This window comes from Lepisma saccharinum, chromosome 10, assembly GCF_977018435.1.
Source record: "Lepisma saccharinum chromosome 10, izLepSacc3.1, whole genome shotgun sequence".
In the NCBI taxonomy this organism is placed as follows: domain Eukaryota; kingdom Metazoa; phylum Arthropoda; class Insecta; order Zygentoma; family Lepismatidae; genus Lepisma; species Lepisma saccharinum.
The window spans coordinates 8559832-8582332 of NC_139238.1; the positions used below are offsets into that span (position 1 = coordinate 8559832).

Here is a 22501-nt window from a genome sequence, read left to right on the forward strand (position 1 = left end):
CACATTTCTGTATTTTATGCTTTCAGCGCTATCATTATTCTTGGCAGGCAATGGAATTGAAGCAACTCTCACAACTAACGTAAACTACATATCACTCAGGCATGACAATTCTCGCGGGCAAAGTGGATTTTTTTGGCACATGGTAGCGCAATAACTATCTTCTGGCCTAGATTTAAATCCGTACTTTTTATTCCAGTTGAGTGATTGACTCACAATTTTGCCATTGAAGGTTTGGGTTGTATTTGGGTTATACGTATTTTGTTTTTGGTGCGCTAGGAAAAAGCAATGCCAAAGGTTCGCACTGAACAGAAAATTGTGTGCTTTTCCTCTCTCTCTCTCTTCCAACTCCGTCCCTCTCTCTCACCCCAAGTCCCCACTATTTAGGTAAACTGTTGTTAGAAACATATTTTCCGAAGAATATCCACATTGAAAATAATATTCCCCAATTGTTTTGATAGGGCATTTCTATTGCTCCGAACGAATTATCTCCGTAAGAGGACTAGGGCCTCCCCTATGGCGCAATCGTAGAGTCGTCACATTTTAATCAAGGGGTCCCGAGTTCGATACCCGGTGGAGGCACATAGTAGTTCGGAACCCACTATAAACTGTAGGTCCAGTCCCAATTAGCCTTTCTGTGCACAAGTGGACTTAAAAAACAACAATTCAATTCAATTGAATCATCTTATCAATATTTTTAAATCTGCATGCACCTGCTTAATTTAATAGATTATACATTTATATTCATTGCGGGCAGAAATGTGCGAGAAAACAATGCATTTTTTTAATGGAATGCATGAGTCAATAATAATGTATATTTTACGGTATATACTCTTTTATATTGCATTGATTAAATAGCATCCTTATTTCCTAAAGTAAGCGTGAGTTTCTTTGCACACACCACACAGGCCCTGCTTGACGTAAATCTCAGATGCAGTAACTTCACGGTTGCCTTTGCCACCACGCTTTGGCTTTAATTCGAGCCCCGGTAGGTGCTTCGTTCGAGATCCTGCAGCAGTTTTACTCGTATCTATGCCTTGAGCATGTCACTTGCAACGGAACCAATAAAATGAAACTTTCTGCACCGGAATGGGCGTGAAACTCTACATGCACCAATGATAAGCTGTTTTCAAGAGGCATGTGCCACGTGCAGCATGTCCCTTCGGTCCGAATGTTCCTTTACGGTATCATTTCATCATGCCTTACACTTCGGAATTTCCAAGAGAGGAGATAGTCCGCATGTTCTTGTGCGGCGGATCTGCTTTCAAGAGTAGATTGGCCAGCGAAGTCTTCCAATCGAAAACATTTGGGCGTTGATGGTGAGAGAGTGGGAACCTAGACAACTGAGAACAACGGAAGCTCTACTGGCTCACGTGTTTGATGTTTGGGAGAGTTTAAGGAGAAGACCAAACATCTGCTCGTGGAATCCTTGCCTCGTCGACTAGATGATGTGCTTGAATCCAACGGCGGGTGAACACAGTATTGAAACTCCGCACTGTTTAACCGATGTTCTTTGCTACATCCCAGAACAAAACTAATAATTACACACATCTCCATATGCAACTTATCTTTCCAATTCTTTCTTATTGATACCTTGGTGTTCTTGGTTACTTTTTCGCACACCTGAACCATTATATTATATTCTATAATATTAATATTCACATTATTGACAGATTTGATTCACATGAAATTCAAATGCGCAGCACACATGCACCCATTCCTAACACTTAACTGTTAGTTACATTACACCTATCACGTTGCCACAGTTCTAAATCAGGGGTGTCCAGGGGGAGGGGCATTATGGCGCAGACTGTGATGGAAATTTGACTGAGTAAACAGGGCACAAGTTGAATTACGTCATCAATTAGCCATTGCTGTTATACAAATAGTCATTTGTAAATTGTCAGGGGAATTGTTACGGGTAATAAGTAATATTGGTTGGGGGGGGCGATATCCAACTCTTACATATTAGGCCTTAGATTGATAGGGAAATTATGGTGGGCGATTAATGAAGTTAGTGAGATTTTAAGGTAGCGGGATTGATAATTATTTGGGGGGGCAGGGAATCCCAAGTCTTGTGTATTACTATTACGTCTTAGATTGCTTTTTTGGAGGGAGCAATATCAGCAGGAAGTCTAAAATTGGCATGGAAATTTTGTTGGGAAGATTGAGTATTAAATTTGAGGTGGCGGGGAGGGGAATGAAGTTTTGATAAAGTGGTATGTCTTAGATTGTGAAGGGATTTCTGACGATTAAGAAATTGACAAAGATCCGGGCGGGACTCGAACCCGAAACATTCGGTGTCTGGATCGTTAGTCCACCACTAACCCCGCTTGGCCGCAGAGCCGGTTCTCTTTGGTGGCCAAGCGCGTTAAGTGGTCCACTTCCGATACCACGAAATTTCCGGGTTTGAGCCACGGCTTCAGTATTGGTATCATGGCATCAATTTAATCTAATCGTCACTCATCCTCATTAGCCGAAAGTGGCAGAAGAGCGACTTAAAATAACAAAAGGTACAAAAACAACTTTATCACTCTAGTAATTTCTGATCTATAGATGCGTATTAGCTTTGATTGTTGACTCTTGAATGATACGCTTACGATTATTATTGTTAATATAAATTGCCATCCATCAACAGAAGGACGGACCAATCGATCATTTAATTCATGACGTTTTTTTGGTATTTGTTGTCCCTTCGGATCAGCTTCGAAACCTAAGGAAATTATTAGATGTTTGTCTGAAGTTAGTGACAATGGTTCTTTAAATTCCTGTAGCTCTTTCAGCCGACGCGGGAACCACCTTTATGGCAGTGATCCTCTGTTGCCGCGTTTACCTACGAAGGAACTCGTGGTCAATCAACCAATTAGGCCTACCGCTCTGGCAAGAAACGATAACTTCACAAAGCCCTCTTCTCCGAAGCAGCCAGCAGGGAAACAGGATTTTGTCACAATAACCCTTTTGCTCTGTGAATGAACACCGGTTCTAACAACGTTTCTACTTAATTGGACATTATCCATTGTTTTTCCTCTTGATTGAACATATATTCTATCTATATATTTCGAGACATTTCAAGAGATCACCTCTTCTCTCATCTTCAGGCGAACAATTTTTGCTATGTCTGTAGTGTGATTGGAACTATGACAGTCCATGATTTTGCTCCAAATCCGGTCCGCTAAGCAACCAGTCTTAGATGTCCATTCGAAATCGACAGCTATAAAGCAAAATATGTTTGAAGTGAAGATCTTATTGAATGAAACATAGCTCGACTCACCCTCACATTTGCATTTTTTTAGATAACTTGCATGCACTTCGTATAGAAGACTGAAAATTCACACTATTTGGCATGGCAAATAGACCTTATTCCAGCTTCGCTGAAAGTTCGATGTATGTAATAATTGTCAGTCATGACGTTCAACGCCCTCTGCGCGTGTGTTGTGATGGGTTACCGTGTTTTAATTCCATTTCATGCTCAGAAAGGCTACCCGAAGTGGGACCTACAGTTGAAAGTGAGATCCGAACCACTAGGCAGTTGTGTCTCCACCAGGAATCGAACCTGGGACTCCGTGATTATAGGGGGTTAACGAGTTCATGGCTTTACAGTTTCGTGAATTGAAGGAAACCAAGGTGAGAAAAATGTGAAGAAATGTCTTCTACACGGAACTAATTATGTGTGTGTATGTATGTATGTAAAACTTTCTAGCACATCCATTTTCCTACCTTCATTTTATCATCATTACGTTGAATTTTGCACCAGTGATTTTTCACTACGTTCTAGGTCACGTCACTTTGAGTCGTAAAGTATTGTCTGTAATTCAGTTTTAGTATAGTTTGTAGCCTCTCACCCAAGAATTTTTAAGGTGGGAGAAGGGAGGTGGGACTCAACTTCTGGAAAAAATAGTGCGAGTTCAATTGAGAATACGAAAATGGAGCGGAATGATTATATTGCTAAAATATCTTCAGGAAAGTAAAGCGTAAAATTGAATTCTGCCTCTGAGTGAGTCCATGATATTGTTTATGTTTGAAGGTAATATATTAAACATGACTATCAGCATAACCGAACGCATATAATGAGATGATTTATTAGTGTTACCAGACTAAAGGTGTGGAGTGCGGCCTGTTGCCTCCTTCATTACGGAATTCCACATGTAAAAATTGATCAGCTCTTATTGCGAGTAACCATTATAGGCTTAGACCAAATTCTGGCGTTTATATTTCAATTCACTTCCTCAACAAATCCTTTCTCGATTGACTAGATTTTAAGCGGAGCGTCATTCAGTTGTCTGTCAGTGTTCTTTTTTGCAGAAGCAACAGCAGCTCGCTCGCACCCACAGTGCCCCGCCCACTCGACGAGACGCGTTGTCTGTGCAGTGCAGAACAGTGACAGTGTTGCCTCTCTATTCGATCTTTGTATTCTCCTTTGCCTGCCACTACACACACATTTCAGACAATTCTTCCCATACAACAAATGGAAAAGCAATCAGGCAACTGTTAAATGGCTCTTTTCTAGATTTTGTATTAAGATATGTTAACTTGGTTCTGTTTCGTATTCCCACAATTTGGCTTTGTGCAGTAGGGCTTTATATTGCAAGCTTAAAAAAAAAAACGTAGGCAGGTATTTTAACATTTTAATTTTCATCAGTTGCATGATTGTATGAAAGAATATGGTGGAAAAATACACTACTTAAGACAATATCACTAATAATAATTGGCCGCCTCAGTGCCCGAGCGTGGTAAGCCGTCGGCTTTTGATCTCGCTGCCAAAATTCTCGGGTTGGAGTGCCGGCCTGGGTATGATTGTTTATGAGTGTTCCTTCATGCATTTTATCATACACTAATCCTCATCGTTGCGATTAGCCAAAAGTAAAGTAAAAAAAGAAAGATAATACTAGTAATAATAATAATATGAATCTAGCCCCCATGGTTTCTTTATGACTGTCCTCTTATCAATTTCATCGAGTCATCATTCATCCTCATTGTTGCGATTAGCCAATAAATGGTAGAGAAGCTGCGAAAAATAAGATGTAAAATAATAACAGAATTTTCTCCGCAGAAGGAAAAATAAATGCTCCAGAACACATGCAATACAGGAAAAGAGTGTCCTGTAATGTGAGTCTGTAAACTAAATGTAACTCACGAATGAAGAAGTTTACGTTAAGGTTTCGTCTTCTACGAAGCAATACAGGCTTGGATGGCGCAATGGTATCGTCGTCGCCTTGTAATCAAGGAGTCCCGGTGGAGGCATAAAGGGGTTCGGATCCCACTTTAAACTGTAGGTCCAGTCCCGATTAGTCATACTGTGTATTGTGGACTTAAAACACCAAATCAACAACCAACCAAGCAATACAGGGTTGGAAACACTACAGTTATAGGTTTGGAAACACTGCTCTTCTCGGGAACTACTCTACCAGGCGAAACTAGATGATATAAAATTACGGGTTGCATAACCGTAAGGGAGGGCGTTTCTTTCGAATTTGTGTGTACCATATGCACCATTCATAGGCTCGGACTTTGTTTATGCATTCGTACTTAATTCAGTTTCTGCAACATTTAGTTAGCCCTTGTACCAGAGCTTTTATCGACCCATTGCGTTATCACAAAAAATGCAAGTGTCCGGTTTTTTTTGTCCAGCAGTATATATAATAATATATATATATATATAATTTATAATCTGCAATAAAACTATTCTAAATTCTGTTACATTACCCACCATAATAATAATAATAATGCATATAGGTTTAAGTACATTTTAACAGGTTATGTTGCTCGTATGTTGTCAAACATGTGGTTGAGTAAATCACATGAAACATTTTGGTGTACAGTAGTGTGCTGCACCGAGACTTTTTTGCTCGATCGTCTAATAGTTCGCACGGATGTCGGTAGATGGCTTACGGAATCGACAGTTTCTTCGATCGAGCTAATAACGCTCTAAGCCCAATAGTTAAACGTACAACCGTAATTTGTCTGTAGTAGTGAGTCCTTTAATATGCTCCGTGAAGTGAAAGACGCATTGAAATAGAAGCTAAAGTGAACATATACGTAGCAATATATGAAAATGAATAGATGATTATGGGCTGAAACTACCAACACGAATTTTACATATATGAGTCATTCCATGCCAAATCAACACAGATATGTGCAATTTTTAACCTGACCATCTCCGATTTTCATGAAATTTGGGGAGTTGAAACTATGCATAGAACTTAGTAACTATGAAAATTTTTAGTCTCGTGCGTCTTGTAATTGTTAAATTATTCAAGGTCAAAGTTAGCAGAAATTGCCTTTTTTGAGCCCGCTTAGCTATACTAAATGTGCTGTAACTTCGCCCCTATTTCGCCTAAAAAGCTCAAATAAAGCTTATTGTACAGGGAATTGAACAAGCTTTCCAGTGATATATAACAAGCCTACCTTTGGATAAAAATATAATTTTGTCACGTGACCTTGACTTTTGACCTTGAATATCTCAAAACATGTCTTCACCAAAAATCGTGAAAAAAATATATTTGGTCCCTCATACCATATTCTAAAACATATCAAAAAATCATTCTGGGACTGCAATGGGATCAGAAGATACAAAATAATATGTGTAACTATGTGACTGATAAAAGCCCATTACATGAACTATGAAGAGTCAAATGTCCCTTAACACCCCCTACAAAATGTGAAGGAGTTATCCTGGGTATAATTGGTCATAAAAGAAATAGGTTAGGCACAGGGAGATCCCTAGCCATGTGTGTCAAGCGCAGATCCGGCATATTGTTGACCGCCATATTGAATTCAACGCAAAAATTTCAAAGGAAAGGGGGTTATGTGATATATCAAATCAGGCTAGAATTTCACGAGAAATGAAGTGACGAAGGTTTATCCAACATATATTTAACCAGCAAAAATTTATTACTGCATGCTTGTAACCATTTTCTCCTTTTCGAGGTGTTAAAAACAAAGCATTGGAATGCTCCTAACGTGTTAGGAACTCATCGAGATCACGCTGACATCTTTGGAGAGAAAGAAGTATACGCACCATTGCATATGATTTTAATCAGCTACATTCACCAAATAGTTGAATAGTGAAGAATATTGGGAAAAGTATCTCAAACAATTACGTGACACTTCCTTTGGAATGAAAAATTCTTGAGTGACGAGGCAAATTTTTATGTTCACGGTGAAGTTAATAAAAATAATATGCAATACCTGTGATTTGCTCAGTCGAATGGTTGTTGCTGGTAAGCTAATTATGTGGTATAATGTATGGCGAACGGAAATGGTTTTTCCATATTCAACAACGGAACCTTAAATGGTGAGGGCTTCTTGGATTTGTTAAGTGAACAGGTTTTTTCACCCTTGCTTACGGAATTTGGCACTTTTCGAGAGTTTTGAAACAGGACAGAGTGTGACCACACTATGTAGATATTTTCGCAATTTCTTCATGGTAATTTTCTAGGTAGATTGATGGGCACACGGGGATCTATTAAAAGGCCTGCACATTCCCCAGATCTAACATCTTAGGAGGACTTTTACCTTCAGAAACATTTGAAGAGAATGGTGCGTGCACTAAAAGTCCCTGATATTGACCATCTGAGAGAAGGCATAGTTGCTGCTTGCGATGTTGTTGCACATGCTACATTACCAAATGTTCTATGCGAGTGTGAGAGACGTCAACGAGTGTGCTCACAGGAACATTGACAACATTATAATGTGCATATATCGTAAGTGAAAGATATGTGTATAACTTTTTGCTGGCGTAAGATACGTTGGAAAATCCTTCGTCACTTCATTTCTCGTGAAATTCTAGCCTCATTTGATATATCACATCACCCCCTTTCCTTTGAAATTTTTGCGTTGAATTCAATATGGCGGTCAACAATGTGCCAGACTTGCGCTTGACACACACAGCTAGGGATCTCCCTGTGCCTAACCTATTTCTTTCATGACCAGGATAACTCCTTTACATTTTGTATGGGGTGTTAAAGGACTTTTGACTCGTCATAGTTCATGTAATGAGGCTTTTATCAGTCACATAGTTACACATATTATTTTGTATCTTCTGATCCCATTGCAGTCCCAGAATGATTTTTTGATATGTTTTAGAGTATGGTATGAGGGACCAAATATATTTTTTTCACGATTTTTGGTGATGACATGTTTTGAGATATTCAAGGTCAAAAGTCAAGGTCACGTGACAAAATTATATTTTTATCCAAAGGTAGGCTTGTTATATATCACTGGAAAGCTTGTTCAATTCCCTGTACAATAAGCTTTATTTGAGCTTTTTAGGCAAAATAGGGGCGGAGTTACAGCAGATTTAGTATAGCTAAGCGGGCTCAAAAAGGGCAATTTATGCTAACTTTGACCTTGAATAATTTAACAATTACAAGACGCACGAAACTAAAAATTTTCATAGTTACTAAGTTCCATGCATAGTTTCAATTCCCCAAATTTCATGAAAATCGGAGATGGTCAGGTCAAAGGCTGTGTTGATTTCGCATGGAATGACTCATATAGAGTTTGTACGATTATTGTCATATTGAAATTATATTTGTTATTCTATATATTCGAGCGTGGCACATTCGATCGAATTCGAGCGAGCGAAAGTGGTCCAATGCAGTACTGTAGCGTACAGTCAACGGCAAAAATAATGGTAGGCAAATTGTCCACCGTTGTTTTAATTACATTTTTATTCTACATCCTGTGTTGTTTTAAGGAATGAAACTGTGTTGGTTCGAAGTAGGCATTGTTGTCTGCTTATAGACGTCATAATTTCAATTCATTGTCAACACAATGTGTAATACAGACCGAATAAAAATGGTGGTGGACAATTCGCCTACTGTTTCTTTCGCCGTTGGGGTACGAGTAGTACACGCAAGGAACAGTGCCGCTATATTTTGCTTGTCTTTCGTTCTGTCTTTTATTCCTCTCAGCGTGTCTCGTGCTTTATTTCAAATTATTCTGATCCTCATCTAGTTAATTGGGTGGGCTGGAACGATGAACGTGCTCTATTCCTTTGTCAACTTTCCCCACCTACTCTATCTCACTCGCTTTCTATTCCTTTCTGTAAGTTTGCTTGCGTCTCTCTCTCTCTCTCTCTCTCTCTCTCTGTCGGTTTCCACTTCCCTATCCCATTTTCTTTCTCCCTTTCTGTCTGTTTACTTGCGTCTCTCTCTCTCTCTCTCCTCCCATCTACTTCCCACTTTAATATTAAGACAGAGCATTCAGGATATGTACACTCATCGGCAATAAAAGTGGGACACCCAGATCCTGAAATACTCCCTTTCCTGCAAGGCGTCATGTGTGTTGTCTAACTATACGGCTACAAGTGGATTTTAATAGCAAAGTTTCAATGGCAACGTCTACCACCGCCGTAGAGTTAGGCAACACGCATAACGCCTTGCAGGGGAGCGAGGATTTCAGGATCTACGTGTCCCATTTTTATTGCCGTTGACTGTACATTTAATTCAATTCCCCCCCCCCCCAAATTTGGGCTGTGGCCGCGGTGGCTCAGTCGGTAACGCGTCTGACTACCATGCTAAAGGTCCCGGGTTCGATCCCCTGCCGGTTCAAATCCGGGAACTTTTCTAACGATGGAAGCGGCCCCGGCGCCCACCCAGCGTCGAATAACATGGGTGGGTACCTGGGGGAAACCCTAGAGGGTAAAGGCGGTCAGGGGTGTGGTGCTGATCACATCACCCCCACTCACGACCGGATCAAGAAAGTGTGGGGCGTTACCCCCACACCCCCTATACGCCTTCATGGCGTGGTGCTATGCACAGGGGAGCACTTTACTTTACTTTACTTTACTCCCCATTTGGGCGAGCTGACTACCACGATTTATGTCTGCTTAAATTTTGAAAAGGGAAGAAAATTCCAGAAGACTCGCGTCAAATGTATTTGATTGATATTTATGTTAATATTTTAATATTAACTACTTACATGATGTAAGACACACATCACAATTTGTTTCATGTCCGCTGCCACAATTTTAAAAGATTTTCCAATGCTATCGCATAGGGTTAAACCAAGTAAAGAGTTTGTTTGGACTCAATCTTGCTCAGTGACGTCACACTACCGTGCAGGGGAATTAGATTATACAGGGTGTCCGAAATAAAAGTATACCAAGATCGAAGGCACAAATTCAGGTTCGGTATATTTTTCTTTGGCACATTCTGTAGTACTTACCGCATATAATGTCCAAAGCGGCGATGTTCGTGTACGGGCAAATGTCAAAAGTTTCTCCGTTGGCTTTCTCCTTCAGTTTCTGTACCAGGGCATTGCTCTTGCTTACGAACACAGGCATATAGTTCTCCAGGATGTTGTAACTCATTGTTGGGTTGATCAGCTTCCTATGGCTGTTCCACTTATCACCTGCAAGGAGAGAAGAGTCACTATGGGGTGCTAATGACTACATGCTGAATGTTAAAGCTGCAGTCGCATTCACTATCGTGCATGGGCTTGCGGTGACATTTGAGGAATTTCTCAGACCTTTTCCCTACCCCTCAAAGCCCCACTAAGCAGGCACGTATTCAGAAATATATTCGGGAACAATGAAGCCCGCAGGATTTTTCTCGGGGGGGGGGGGGGGGCAAAGTCACAAAAACGTTTATTATCATCATCATCATCATCATCATTATTATTATTATTATTATTATTACTATTACTAGTGCTAGGATTTTTATGACCAAAAAATTACCAAAATATGCCAAATAAAATATGCTCTAAAGACCTAAAATTTTACAAAATATGCACTATAATCTGAAAAATATGCCCTTATAACTGGACTGTTTCAAACATCAAAATCTAACATATGCTATTTTCACATACTTAGCTACTATTTTTAGTTCACTAAATAGGCCCTGAAATGCAATGCACAATGAACACTTTCTGTAAATTTTCAAATAAAAATGAAAAAGATCTTTGTGCAGTCAAAAAAAAACAACATCGTAGTAAGAACGAATCCACTTCGAAAATAACTGTATATTTCTTTGAAGATACGAAAATATGCTGAATATGACCGAAAATCAATCAACATATGCTCTAACACGCAGAAATGGCCAAATATGCCCTTAAGAAGCACCTTAATTCAATTAGTTTGTTCACAATATGAATTTCTATATATTTAGAGAACAATCACCCTTACCAAAAACATATGCTAAGTCATAAAAATCCTAGCCTTAATTATTACTACTATTATTATTATTAGTTACTACTACTACTACTTTATAAATCATAAAATTCCAATTGGATTGAAAATACTTTGACGTTGTACAGAAGTTCAGACTCGAGTCTACTGTTTAGATAGATACCGGATTCACCTTTCTATCTTCCAATAAGCATGTAGCCAGTGTTTGGAAGTAACTAGTTATAAGTAACTCAGTTACAAGTAACAGTTACTTTTTTCACGAATGATACCTGTAACTAGTTACTTTTAAAATCAAGTACCTGTAACTGTAACAGAGTTACTTTTTTCCAATAGAAGTAACGTTTCAACAGTTACATTTAGAATTACTTCATGACACTTAAGTTGTTATATAAGTGTCGTAAATTATTGGTGATTTAGGACTTAAAGTGAATCGGAACCATCGATAAACTACTAGTTTCTGCTGCGATAAAAATGTCCATCCTTTGTTGCAACGACAATAAATATAAATATATGTACTTATATTATGTACCAGTCTTCACAAATTATTTTATTACAATTAATGATCGATTTGTGTAATTTGTTTGCAACAAAATTTCCAGTAGAAAGTAACTGTAAAAGTAACTCTAACTGTAACTGAGTTACTTTTTAAAATGAATAATTGTAACTGTAACTCTGTTATGGTCCACGCGTTTACTTCGCTAACTTAAGAATGCCGCCGCCACGAACGTGGGTGGGTATAAATAGCGGACGACTTGTTTTCGTCCAATCACACTCAACCTACAGCCAATGGGCGCAGCTGTCATTCTGCTCGTCTACTCCACGTGGAGTCTCAGTCACATGACTGCGGATACGCTGTTGCCGTACTTTGCAACTTCAATGTGGAGACCGTGAGAAGGTGCTTGTGCGCGGAGGGACAAGGTGGCGTAGAGTAGATGTGGGGAGTAGATGTGTGGCAACACTGTGCGTTGAATTTGATTGTTGCAGCTGGTGGGCGCGCTCCGTGGACTTCAAAGCCAGCCGGTCGTTAACGTAGCTAGCGCGTCGACTATACTTTTGATATAATGATAATAATAATAATAATAATAATAATAATAGTTGCTGTAACTTACGGCCTGTAAGTCACAGAAAACAATATTCACCATTCGAATTACATTTACTCTTTCAAGAAATCTAAGGGGGAAGACCCCTTTGCCCTCCCTTGCGGGCGCCCTGGTTCGGGGGGGGGTCCGAACCAAGCGTCTCAGAAATACTAGTAATAATAATATTATTATTACACAAATGTATAAAAATGTTGTATTGTTATAATTAGATGTACAAGTAAAAGAACGGTGTAAGAATAGTGATGTAACAACATTTATTCATTGTCTAGCTTGCGAGTATTGAAGTTCGCCAATTATTTTGTAAAAACAACTGTCCTGGTAAGGAAATTAATGAAAAAAAAATGAATCTTCATGGTATAACAAAAAAGGACGTTAGATCAAGTTGTTCCTGATTAATATATTATGCATAATATTATTATCAGTAGTAGTGTGCATATATCTTCTTTGAGCCTGTCATTCAAAGCATATGATCCCAATATAATCCTGGCCTTCCAGAAAGTTCGGCGAAAATAAATAACCCCCGAATGTACAACAAATTATATTAAAAGTTTATTTTAATTAGTTAATTTTAGTACTTGTTTTTCGCGCAAGGAGTCCGAACCCCATGGTCTCTCCACTTAAATACGTCCTTGGCACTGGAGCAGTTTTCGATGAAAAAATACCACGTTGATCCCTAAACTGGCCCAACAAGGAACAGGAAGATTTCCCGGCAGGTATTACGTCACAGTATCGCCTGATCGGATCTGATTTGATAATATTTAGCGCTAGAGACTCTTGCAGGAACGAAGATCGATATGGGATAAAATATTGCGACTGACACCCGTCTGTAATGTGGAAATGTTGACGGAACTCAATTCCTTGTTATGTGCCCCCGCAGGGAGGGTGAAAAGGGGGCACTTGCCCCTGAAATGAGGGAAAATTGTCTACTTATGCTGCCTTCCCTCTTTTGTTTGTAACTTTGTCTGTTTTCTCAGTTAGGTAGCATTATAACGGTCAAATATTGAGTGACAAGTAATTAATCTAATTGCCCGTTAGTAGGAATTAATTGCAATTGGTATTATTAATATCCGTCGCGAATACAGGTGTCTAGCGAACTGCCTTAGCCAACACTAGCTTGCTCAACCACCGTTTTTCGCCCGAATTCGGATTTACATGCATTCTTATGGGAATAACAAGAAAAATGCAACTTCTAAACCAATGGACCGAATTGGATGAGATTTTAACCAGCGGAAGAACACATCATGAAAGTACTGATTCCAAGATTTGAGCCTAATCAGAACAGAACTACGGGAGTTATGAATTATTAAAGATTCATCGCTGAATTGAAAGGGAGAAGCTACCCTACTGAGAGGTCCTTGCTTTTCGTGACTGACTACAATGGAGAAAGAGTTAGCCTAATCTCTGCGCGAGGGGCTGCTACCAAAGGTTAAGGACCGGAGTGAGCATTGACCAGGATAGGAGGACAACGGTCAAAGCACCAGAAACAATAAACAAGCACCTGATCATAGAGGGTAGCGCGTCACTACGTTCAAATCTGGAATAAAAGGGATGATTTGAAACAGTTTTGCACAGTTTTGCCTACAATCGCCACCGGAGTGTGAGCTACGCGCGACCGAGCTGCGAGTTGCAAGCAGACTCGAGGTCTGGATTTGTTTTCCTCGAGTGAGTGTTTCAGAGCCATGGAGTAGAGCAGAATAGAACCAGGGGATCCTTCTCCCCCTCGCCGTCAACGCATCCGTGCACATACGTGTGGTTATGTGAGAATAACGCCAGACACGTCCACCTGTGTCAATCGTCCGAAACAACGTCCAAAGTAGTGAAAGTTAATAACATTTGATATTCATGTGAAACCGCGAATGGCTCATCGCGTATGTTCGTCTCATCGCCCAAGTCGCGTATCGGTACTTACGAGTGACCGCGAAGAACTGACCTATTATTGTGCAAGTTGTCGTATGGAGTCGACAGTGTACGTGTACCGTCCTGGACGTCCCTGCGAAGTGAACGAGTGAAACCAGGATAACCGTGAAGTGCAACACGGGAGTGTGGAGGCCTTCCAGAACTGTAGGACCACTTTCACCCAACCCAGGTCAGAGGGAATGCAGCGAAGGTAAGATCCAACCATGTGCGTGTGTGAGAGAGATGACGACTATCTACCGCGAATCTGCGTAAATCAAATCATTTCATAACTTAAATCAGTGCTATGGCTTCCCTAGGCATCGGTATTCCGGCGGAATAATCAATTTAAAGATGAGAGTTTATGTTAACAGCAAACAATAGTTCATTGAATATATTTATACCTTCAGAAAAGATAGAAGGGGTTCGCACAAGGAACAATTATTCACTTTATGCTTAAAATCCTAAACGATAAATTGTAAAAGGCAATGTAGCCAAGACATAGCAAGAGTATGGTCAAAGTAGTAATTAATCTAACCTTTGTAATTGTCATATTGTCGCCATATGCCATGGAATGAGAGTATGAATGTGAGATCGAGTGAAAGAGGGCAAGATGTAATGTGTATTTATCTGTGCTTTAATATATGAGTATATTCAGAAACACCGTAGTATTATGTAACGTCATTTCAGGTATTTAAAATCAAATCCTCCTAGGTTTATTCTCGGTAACTCCGACTGTTAGGCACTTATCCTGACCGTATTATATTTCATGTAATGTTTAATTCGCCCAGCAGGTGAGGCGAGAGATTCTTCGTTGTTGCGTTGCTAAGCTCAGCTCAGTTGAGTTAGTTGAGTTAATTAGTTATTTATTAAATTAGCAGCACGTGACAAAATATGGCGCCCGAACAAGCGACGAGTAGGCAAATAAACATGTAGGCATATAAAATGTTGCCCGAACATTCGACGAGTAGGCAAATAAGATATGTAGGCATATAAAAAGGTGCCCGAACATTCGACGAGTAGGCAAATAAGATATGTAGGCATATAAAAGGTTGCCCGAACATTCGACGAGTAGGAAAATAAGTAGGCAAGTAAAAAAGTACGCCGAATAATCGACGAGTATGTGAATAGACAAGTAGGGGTGTAAAAAGTAGGCCCGAATAATCGACGAATAGGCAAATAGAAGAGTAGGCAAATAGGAAGCAAATAGGAATTAGGCTCGTAGAACGATGTTACAGGCAGGCTAGTAAGGAACCTGGAGGTCACGAGTATTCTAATTAGTTGCTTATCTACTCAATGTGAATTTTATTAAGTTTGATTGTAATGGTTAACAATCAGTTATGTCTATTACCCAAGGGAATTTAATACTTGTTGTTAAAGAGAGTTTTCAGCCTACGAATGTCTACGACAGGGTACCAGAATTTAACGCTAAGGGGGAACTAAGATTTTTTTGTTGAAAATTAAATAATTGCAACCTGTAACTGAAAATCCTGATAAGAATCTATAAAGACGTGTTCATTTAAAGTATTAATGTGTAATTTGTACGGTGATTTTAATTAACTGAATATACAATCGATGTGTAGCTAGAACCATTTTGTGTGTTTTTTATGGTGTAATAGTGAAAATACTTTGTCGCGACTATAGCATATTTTCCATAGCAGAATTATTAGAGGATTTTATTATTTTATTAACAATGGGCGTTATTAACTTCGGACGATAAAGGACAAAAGGACACGCGTTATGACACACGGAAGCAGGTGAGGGGTGCGATCCCCGGGATCTGAAACCAGAAACCAGGAAAAGAATTTCGATATCTTTTTCCTTCGGCGATAGCCAGCCACGAGAAGAAGAAGAAGAAGATTGGCATGCAAAGAACTACTCGTCTCCGCCAGAGATTAACGAACAATACCATGGACCGCCCAGGGGCTGAGAATTCTACAGATGCAGGCGTTTCGTCAGCCGGCAACGTTGATAAGGATCTAGGGAAAGATCAGTCGGTAACAGGGTTGCCAGTTCCAGAGAAGATGGACGTGCAGGCCATGTTCTCTCAGCTAATCAGCTATATCCAAGCCAGAGATGAAGAAAGAGAACAGAAGAGGAAGAGAGAAGAAGAAGAAAGGCGGAAGATAGAGGCTGCCGAAAGGAGAGAGCAGGAAGAAAGGAAGGAAGAACGCCGAAAACAGAAGGAAGAAATGGAAGAAAGAAGAAGAAAAGAGTGGGAAGAAAGATGGGATCGCCGTTTCCAAGTACTGCTATCCGAAAATGACCGAATGAAGGAGAAAGTACTTCAGTCGGAGAAGGAATGCGAAAGGAGACATGAAGAGACAAACATTAATGTAGTCACAATGGAGAAAGATCTGCGTGTAGAGTTACGTCAGGTTCAAGAAACTATTGGAGCGCTGGACGCAAGAACGACCGAGAATCAGACGGGCATAACCAGCCGATTAGAACGACTGGAAGCGGAGACACGTGAATTGAAGGATTTCCAAATCACGCAACGGAGAAGAAATGAGGACGAAGAGATTCGCCGATTGGAGGCAACGTTCAGGGATGTGAACCCAACTCCTTTGCTCGTCGCAGCAGACGTGACCAACCAGCTGACCTGTCAATCAGCACCAACTTCCTTGGATCGCCAAGCAGCGCGTGACGTCATCGGCCGGAGCGGGAGCTCGCCGAGCTTGAACGCTTTCGCCCAGCAGGAGACACGCAGTGTGTCCAACCCGGAGTCGAATACTCGCGGAATCTTCTCAAAAGTCGGCATGGATAATTTTCAAACGTACAACCCCGATCACGACGAGACTTTACCGTCAATCTTCATAGGGGACTTCAAGAGAGATTGTTTGTTGTACGGTGTCGATAGCCCAGACTGCTTGAGGCTAATGCAAAAATTACTCAAAGGGAGTGCAAGGATCTGGCTCGAGCAGCGGAATCCACTATTTAATAGCTTTGAAGAGTTTGAACAAGCATTTCTGCAACAATTTCAAGGTCGCCAGCTAGTAGAACGCAAAATCACTTTGCTTAGAAATCGCAGGTTTGATGAGAGCCAGAAAATCACCTATAAACAGTTCTTTTGGCAGCGAGTGAGTGATTTCCACGCCCTGAAGCCCGGAATTGAGCCAGTTGAAATGTTAGCCGCAATACGCGCAATGTTTCCGCATTATGTGCAACGTCAGCTAACCGGAGACGCACTTTCCAACCTGGACACGATGTCGATGATTCTTTGCGATTTGGACGCGCTGGAGCAAGAGAAACGAGCATCCTGGGAAAACAAGAATCAGAGAAGAAAGTTTGGAGATTTTGATGAAGGAAGGCAAGGGGGATTCCCGAAAGTAAACTTGGCGACAAACAATAGTCGGAGACAGAACTCTGGGAGGAACAATAGAGAAGCTTATCCCCAGCGAGGCCAGTACAGCAATCACCGCCCACAACAACAACACTTCAGAGATGATAGAGATGGAGAAAACGCGAGATGGCAACACTGCCGGGGTCAAAACAACCCGAGTCAAGTTGAGAGGAATCGTGCTGTGAATGCGGTTAGAACAGTCGTGTCCCCACAGACTACTGCTAATTTACCCAACTGGAATGGACCGTCTACTAGCCGTAACTTGGACCCACTCTCCCCAGATTACCAACCTAGACGAAGTGGACTGAGGCAAGAACAGCGATCTCTGGAGCAGATAACCGATATTCAAGGCCCGACGGGAGACTAGAAGACTCCTTTGTCAGTCCGGCTCATGTCAAAGGAGACACTGAAGAATATATTGCACTAGAGCCACCCCGATTGTAAAGTAAACAATAGGAAAATTAGAGATTATTTTTTATATATTAAAAGGCAAAAAATGTAAACAGTTCTTATAATTAATGCAAGAAGTATGCAAACATATGTGTGAGAGGGAACAAATTGCAAATCAAATATTTACTTATATCTTATTTAGCTTATTATTCAGTATTCACATTAATATGTATAAAACTACAGGGTGTATCCAAAGTTAGTATGTATGTAGTAATACGTTGGGATTTCGATGTCAAAATGTACTTTATATTGTATTCTTGTATACTTTATCATATTTGTTTATATTCTCATAATTATAGTACAATTGCAGAAAGTATAACTTCATTCTAATGTTGAGTTAAAAGTTATACAGTCCAGGGTTCGAGTCCCTATTCAGACGCCTAAGTGTGCGGTCACTAACAAATATCATTAATATGTGGTATGAATTTTTTCCTGTCACTCGCAAGTTCGCTCTGAAAAAAATTCATAATTAAAAGGAGGGGAATGTTATAACGGTCAAATATTGAGTGACAAGTAATTAATCTAATTGCCCGTTAGTAGGAATTAATTGCAATTGGTATTATTAATATCCGTCGCGAATACAGGTGTCTAGCGAACTGCCTTAGCCAACACTAGCTTGCTCAACCACCGTTTTTCGCCCGAATTCGGATTTACATGCATTCTTATGGGAATAACAAGAAAAATGCAACTTCTAAACCAATGGACCGAATTGGATGAGATTTTAACCAGCGGAAGAACACATCATGAAAGTACTGATTCCAAGATTTGAGCCTAATCAGAACAGAACTACGGGAGTTATGAATTATTAAAGATTCATCGCTGAATTGAAAGGGAGAAGCTACCCTACTGAGAGGTCCTTGCTTTTCGTGACTGACTACAATGGAGAAAGAGTTAGCCTAATCTCTGCGCGAGGGGCTGCTACCAAAGGTTAAGGACCGGAGTGAGCATTGACCAGGATAGGAGGACAACGGTCAAAGCACCAGAAACAATAAACAAGCACCTGATCATAGAGGGTAGCGCGTCACTACGTTCAAATCTGGAATAAAAGGGATGATTTGAAACAGTTTTGCACAGTTTTGCCTACAATCGCCACCGGAGTGTGAGCTACGCGCGACCGAGCTGCGAGTTGCAAGCAGACTCGAGGTCTGGATTTGTTTTCCTCGAGTGAGTGTTTCAGAGCCATGGAGTAGAGCAGAATAGAACCAGGGGATCCTTCTCCCCCTCGCCGTCAACGCATCCGTGCACATACGTGTGGTTATGTGAGAATAACGCCAGACACGTCCACCTGTGTCAATCGTCCGAAACAACGTCCAAAGTAGTGAAAGTTAATAACATTTGATATTCATGTGAAACCGCGAATGGCTCATCGCGTATGTTCGTCTCATCGCCCAAGTCGCGTATCGGTACTTACGAGTGACCGCGAAGAACTGACCTATTATTGTGCAAGTTGTCGTATGGAGTCGACAGTGTACGTGTACCGTCCTGGACGTCCCTGCGAAGTGAACGAGTGAAACCAGGATAACCGTGAAGTGCAACACGGGAGTGTGGAGGCCTTCCAGAACTGTAGGACCACTTTCACCCAACCCAGGTCAGAGGGAATGCAGCGAAGGTAAGATCCAACCATGTGCGTGTGTGAGAGAGATGACGACTATCTACCGCGAATCTGCGTAAATCAAATCATTTCATAACTTAAATCAGTGCTATGGCTTCCCTAGGCATCGGTATTCCGGCGGAATAATCAATTTAAAGATGAGAGTTTATGTTAACAGCAAACAATAGTTCATTGAATATATTTATACCTTCAGAAAAGATAGAAGGGGTTCGCACAAGGAACAATTATTCACTTTATGCTTAAAATCCTAAACGATAAATTGTAAAAGGCAATGTAGCCAAGACATAGCAAGAGTATGGTCAAAGTAGTAATTAATCTAACCTTTGTAATTGTCATATTGTCGCCATATGCCATGGAATGAGAGTATGAATGTGAGATCGAGTGAAAGAGGGCAAGATGTAATGTGTATTTATCTGTGCTTTAATATATGAGTATATTCAGAAACACCGTAGTATTATGTAACGTCATTTCAGGTATTTAAAATCAAATCCTCCTAGGTTTATTCTCGGTAACTCCGACTGTTAGGCACTTATCCTGACCGTATTATATTTCATGTAATGTTTAATTCGCCCAGCAGGTGAGGCGAGAGATTCTTCGTTGTTGCGTTGCTAAGCTCAGCTCAGTTGAGTTAGTTGAGTTAATTAGTTATTTATTAAATTAGCAGCACGTGACAGCATCTCTTTGTTTGTCACTACTTTCCTCTATACTTGATCATTTCTTTTCCTGTGTTTTACGTCCAGTATTCTTTATTCGTTCTCTCTCTGTGGGTGTGTTCAGTTATCTCTTCTTTCTCTTCCTCTATGTCTCGCTTCCATATCTCTTTTCTTTCCTTCTCTAACACTGCTTCTTGTTATTTCTATTCTGGTATACCTGTAATTCGCTTTCCATCTTTGTCTCGTTTTTCTATTGCTCTTCCCTTTTCTCTCTCTCTCTCTCTCTCTCTCTCTCTCCCTCTTTTTTCTGTCTCTTTATACTTCTGTTCTTCCCTTCTTTTGCTTCTTCATTTCTCTTTCTCTGTCATTTGCGTCTTTTTCTCTATCATTCTTTCTTTCTCTGTTTCTCTCCCTCTCTTTGTCGCTTTATGCTTCTTATCTTCCCCTCTTCGCTTGTTTATTCCTCTTTAGTTTTCTGTTTCTTGCGTCTTTACCTAGCTCTCTTGCTGTGTGTTTGTCTCTCGCTTCCATCTCTTCCCTTTTCTGTCGCTTTATATTTCACTTCTTCTTCTTCTTCTTCTTCTCTCTCTCTCTCTCTCTCTCTCTCTCTTATTGCTTTATATTTCTCTTCTTCCTTCTCTCTCACTTGCTTTTTTTCCCCTTTCTTTCTCTGTCTCTTGAGTTTTTATTTCTCATTCTTTCTTTATCTCTCTTTCTCTTTTTCCTGTTGCTTAAATTCTCTTCTTTCCTCTCTCGTTTGTCTATTTTCACTTCGTCCTGTCTCTTGCATTCTATTTCTCTTTTCCTTCCCCTCCCCCTCTCTCACCCTCTCTTTGTGTGTGGAGCTTGGACCTCTAATTCCCTTTCTTTCTCTCATTCTTTACAGCATCTTATACACTCATTTTCTCCAGTTATTTTAAACTATTATTTCCTCTGACGTCACGTAACCACAACGTTAATGCATCCTAGGATAGCTTGTCGCTTTTGATTCTGTTTGAAAAATCTGCTGGCGTTAATGTTCCTCGAATATCCCTATTCGATTACCAGTGATTAATTCGTTGTCAGTGATACGAATTTAATGCTAGAAGTTCGTTCAGTGAGCCCGCGCTTTCGTTTGATTGGAAGACAGAAATTAACGCGACTCCTCTGAATTCAATGACGTCACAGTGCAAGTATTCAATAAGGTTAGTGAAAATACTTTGATAATCACGGTTAGATGCAGCTATTTTATAAACACATGCAAGTACAAGATCTTACCTGGACTTGTGAGTAGTCCATCTCCAAGAAAAGGGTGCATCGTGTTGTACATAAGACTCTTATCCATATGAATGTTGCTAGTTAGAAGATCCTGCAATATATAAAAAGGCCTGAATTTAATTAAATAATAATTATATGCAGCAGGAGCCCGGGGGAGCCCTTCGAAAACTTCCATTAGCCTCCACAATTTTCCGTGTCATAGAGAAAAAAATTACTTTAATATTTTAAAAACTTCCAAATTATTTATTTGCAAAATCATCCGTCTTATCTTTTTCCGCTTCAACACGCCACCCCCCGCCCCGTATGTACTTCTACAATTTGTACATTTACCATTCTCATGATGACGTCAAGGTATATTGACCTACCTTATGTATCTACGCTTCTCGCATGGCGTAGTGGTAATGTCATCGCCTTCTAATCAAGGGTTCCCGGGTTCAATACCCGGTGGAGGCACATATAGTGGTTCGGATCCCACTTTAAACTGTAGATCCAGTCCCGATTAGCCTTACTGTGCACAAAGTGGACTTTAAACACCAAGTCAATGAATCTAATCAAGGGGTCTTGGGTTCGACGCAAAGTAGAGTTTAGTTCTAAGTCCACTTTATGCACAGATAAGCGAATCGGGACTGGACCTACAGTGTATACGGTGGGATGTGAACCACTGTGCAATGTTCCTCCACCGGGTTTCGAACCCTGGACCCCTTGATTACAAGGCGGCGACTTTACCACACATACTGGTTCAGATTCCACTTCAAACTGCAGGATCAGTCCCTATTAATCTATATGAGGATAGAGTGAAATTAAAGCAAAACTTAAACTTAATTTATGTATCTGAACGACGGACACCTACTGAGTTAAAAATTTTACTCACAAGGAAGTTGTCGATTAAAGACAAAATTTTGAAAGACTTCGATATTTACAATAATAATTCAGACCACTCTATTGTGTATGCTAATGTTTTCATGTGTGAATATCTGTACTGTTCGTTACAAGAGCGTTTCATATGCCGGAAAATAGATCTAGACATCCTGTTCTAGCTTAATTTGAAATGAATGTGTGTGCATA

The 22501-nt window shown here is 40.3% G+C and overlaps 1 protein-coding gene across 2 annotated transcripts in view; it reads right to left on the reverse strand.

The window, feature by feature from the left end:
- Positions 1 to 22501, reverse strand: part of LOC145993747 (cytochrome P450 4C1-like) — a 63148-nt gene that overhangs the window by 16312 nt on the left and 24335 nt on the right. For both annotated transcript variants that reach the window (XM_083129499.1, XM_083129500.1), the window contains exons 4-5: positions 21437 to 21527; positions 10168 to 10353 (exon numbers count right to left, since the gene is read on the reverse strand). In XM_083129499.1, coding sequence (XP_082985625.1) covers positions 10168 to 10353; positions 21437 to 21527 — 277 coding nt within the window. The remainder of the gene's footprint in view (positions 1 to 10167; positions 10354 to 21436; positions 21528 to 22501) is intronic.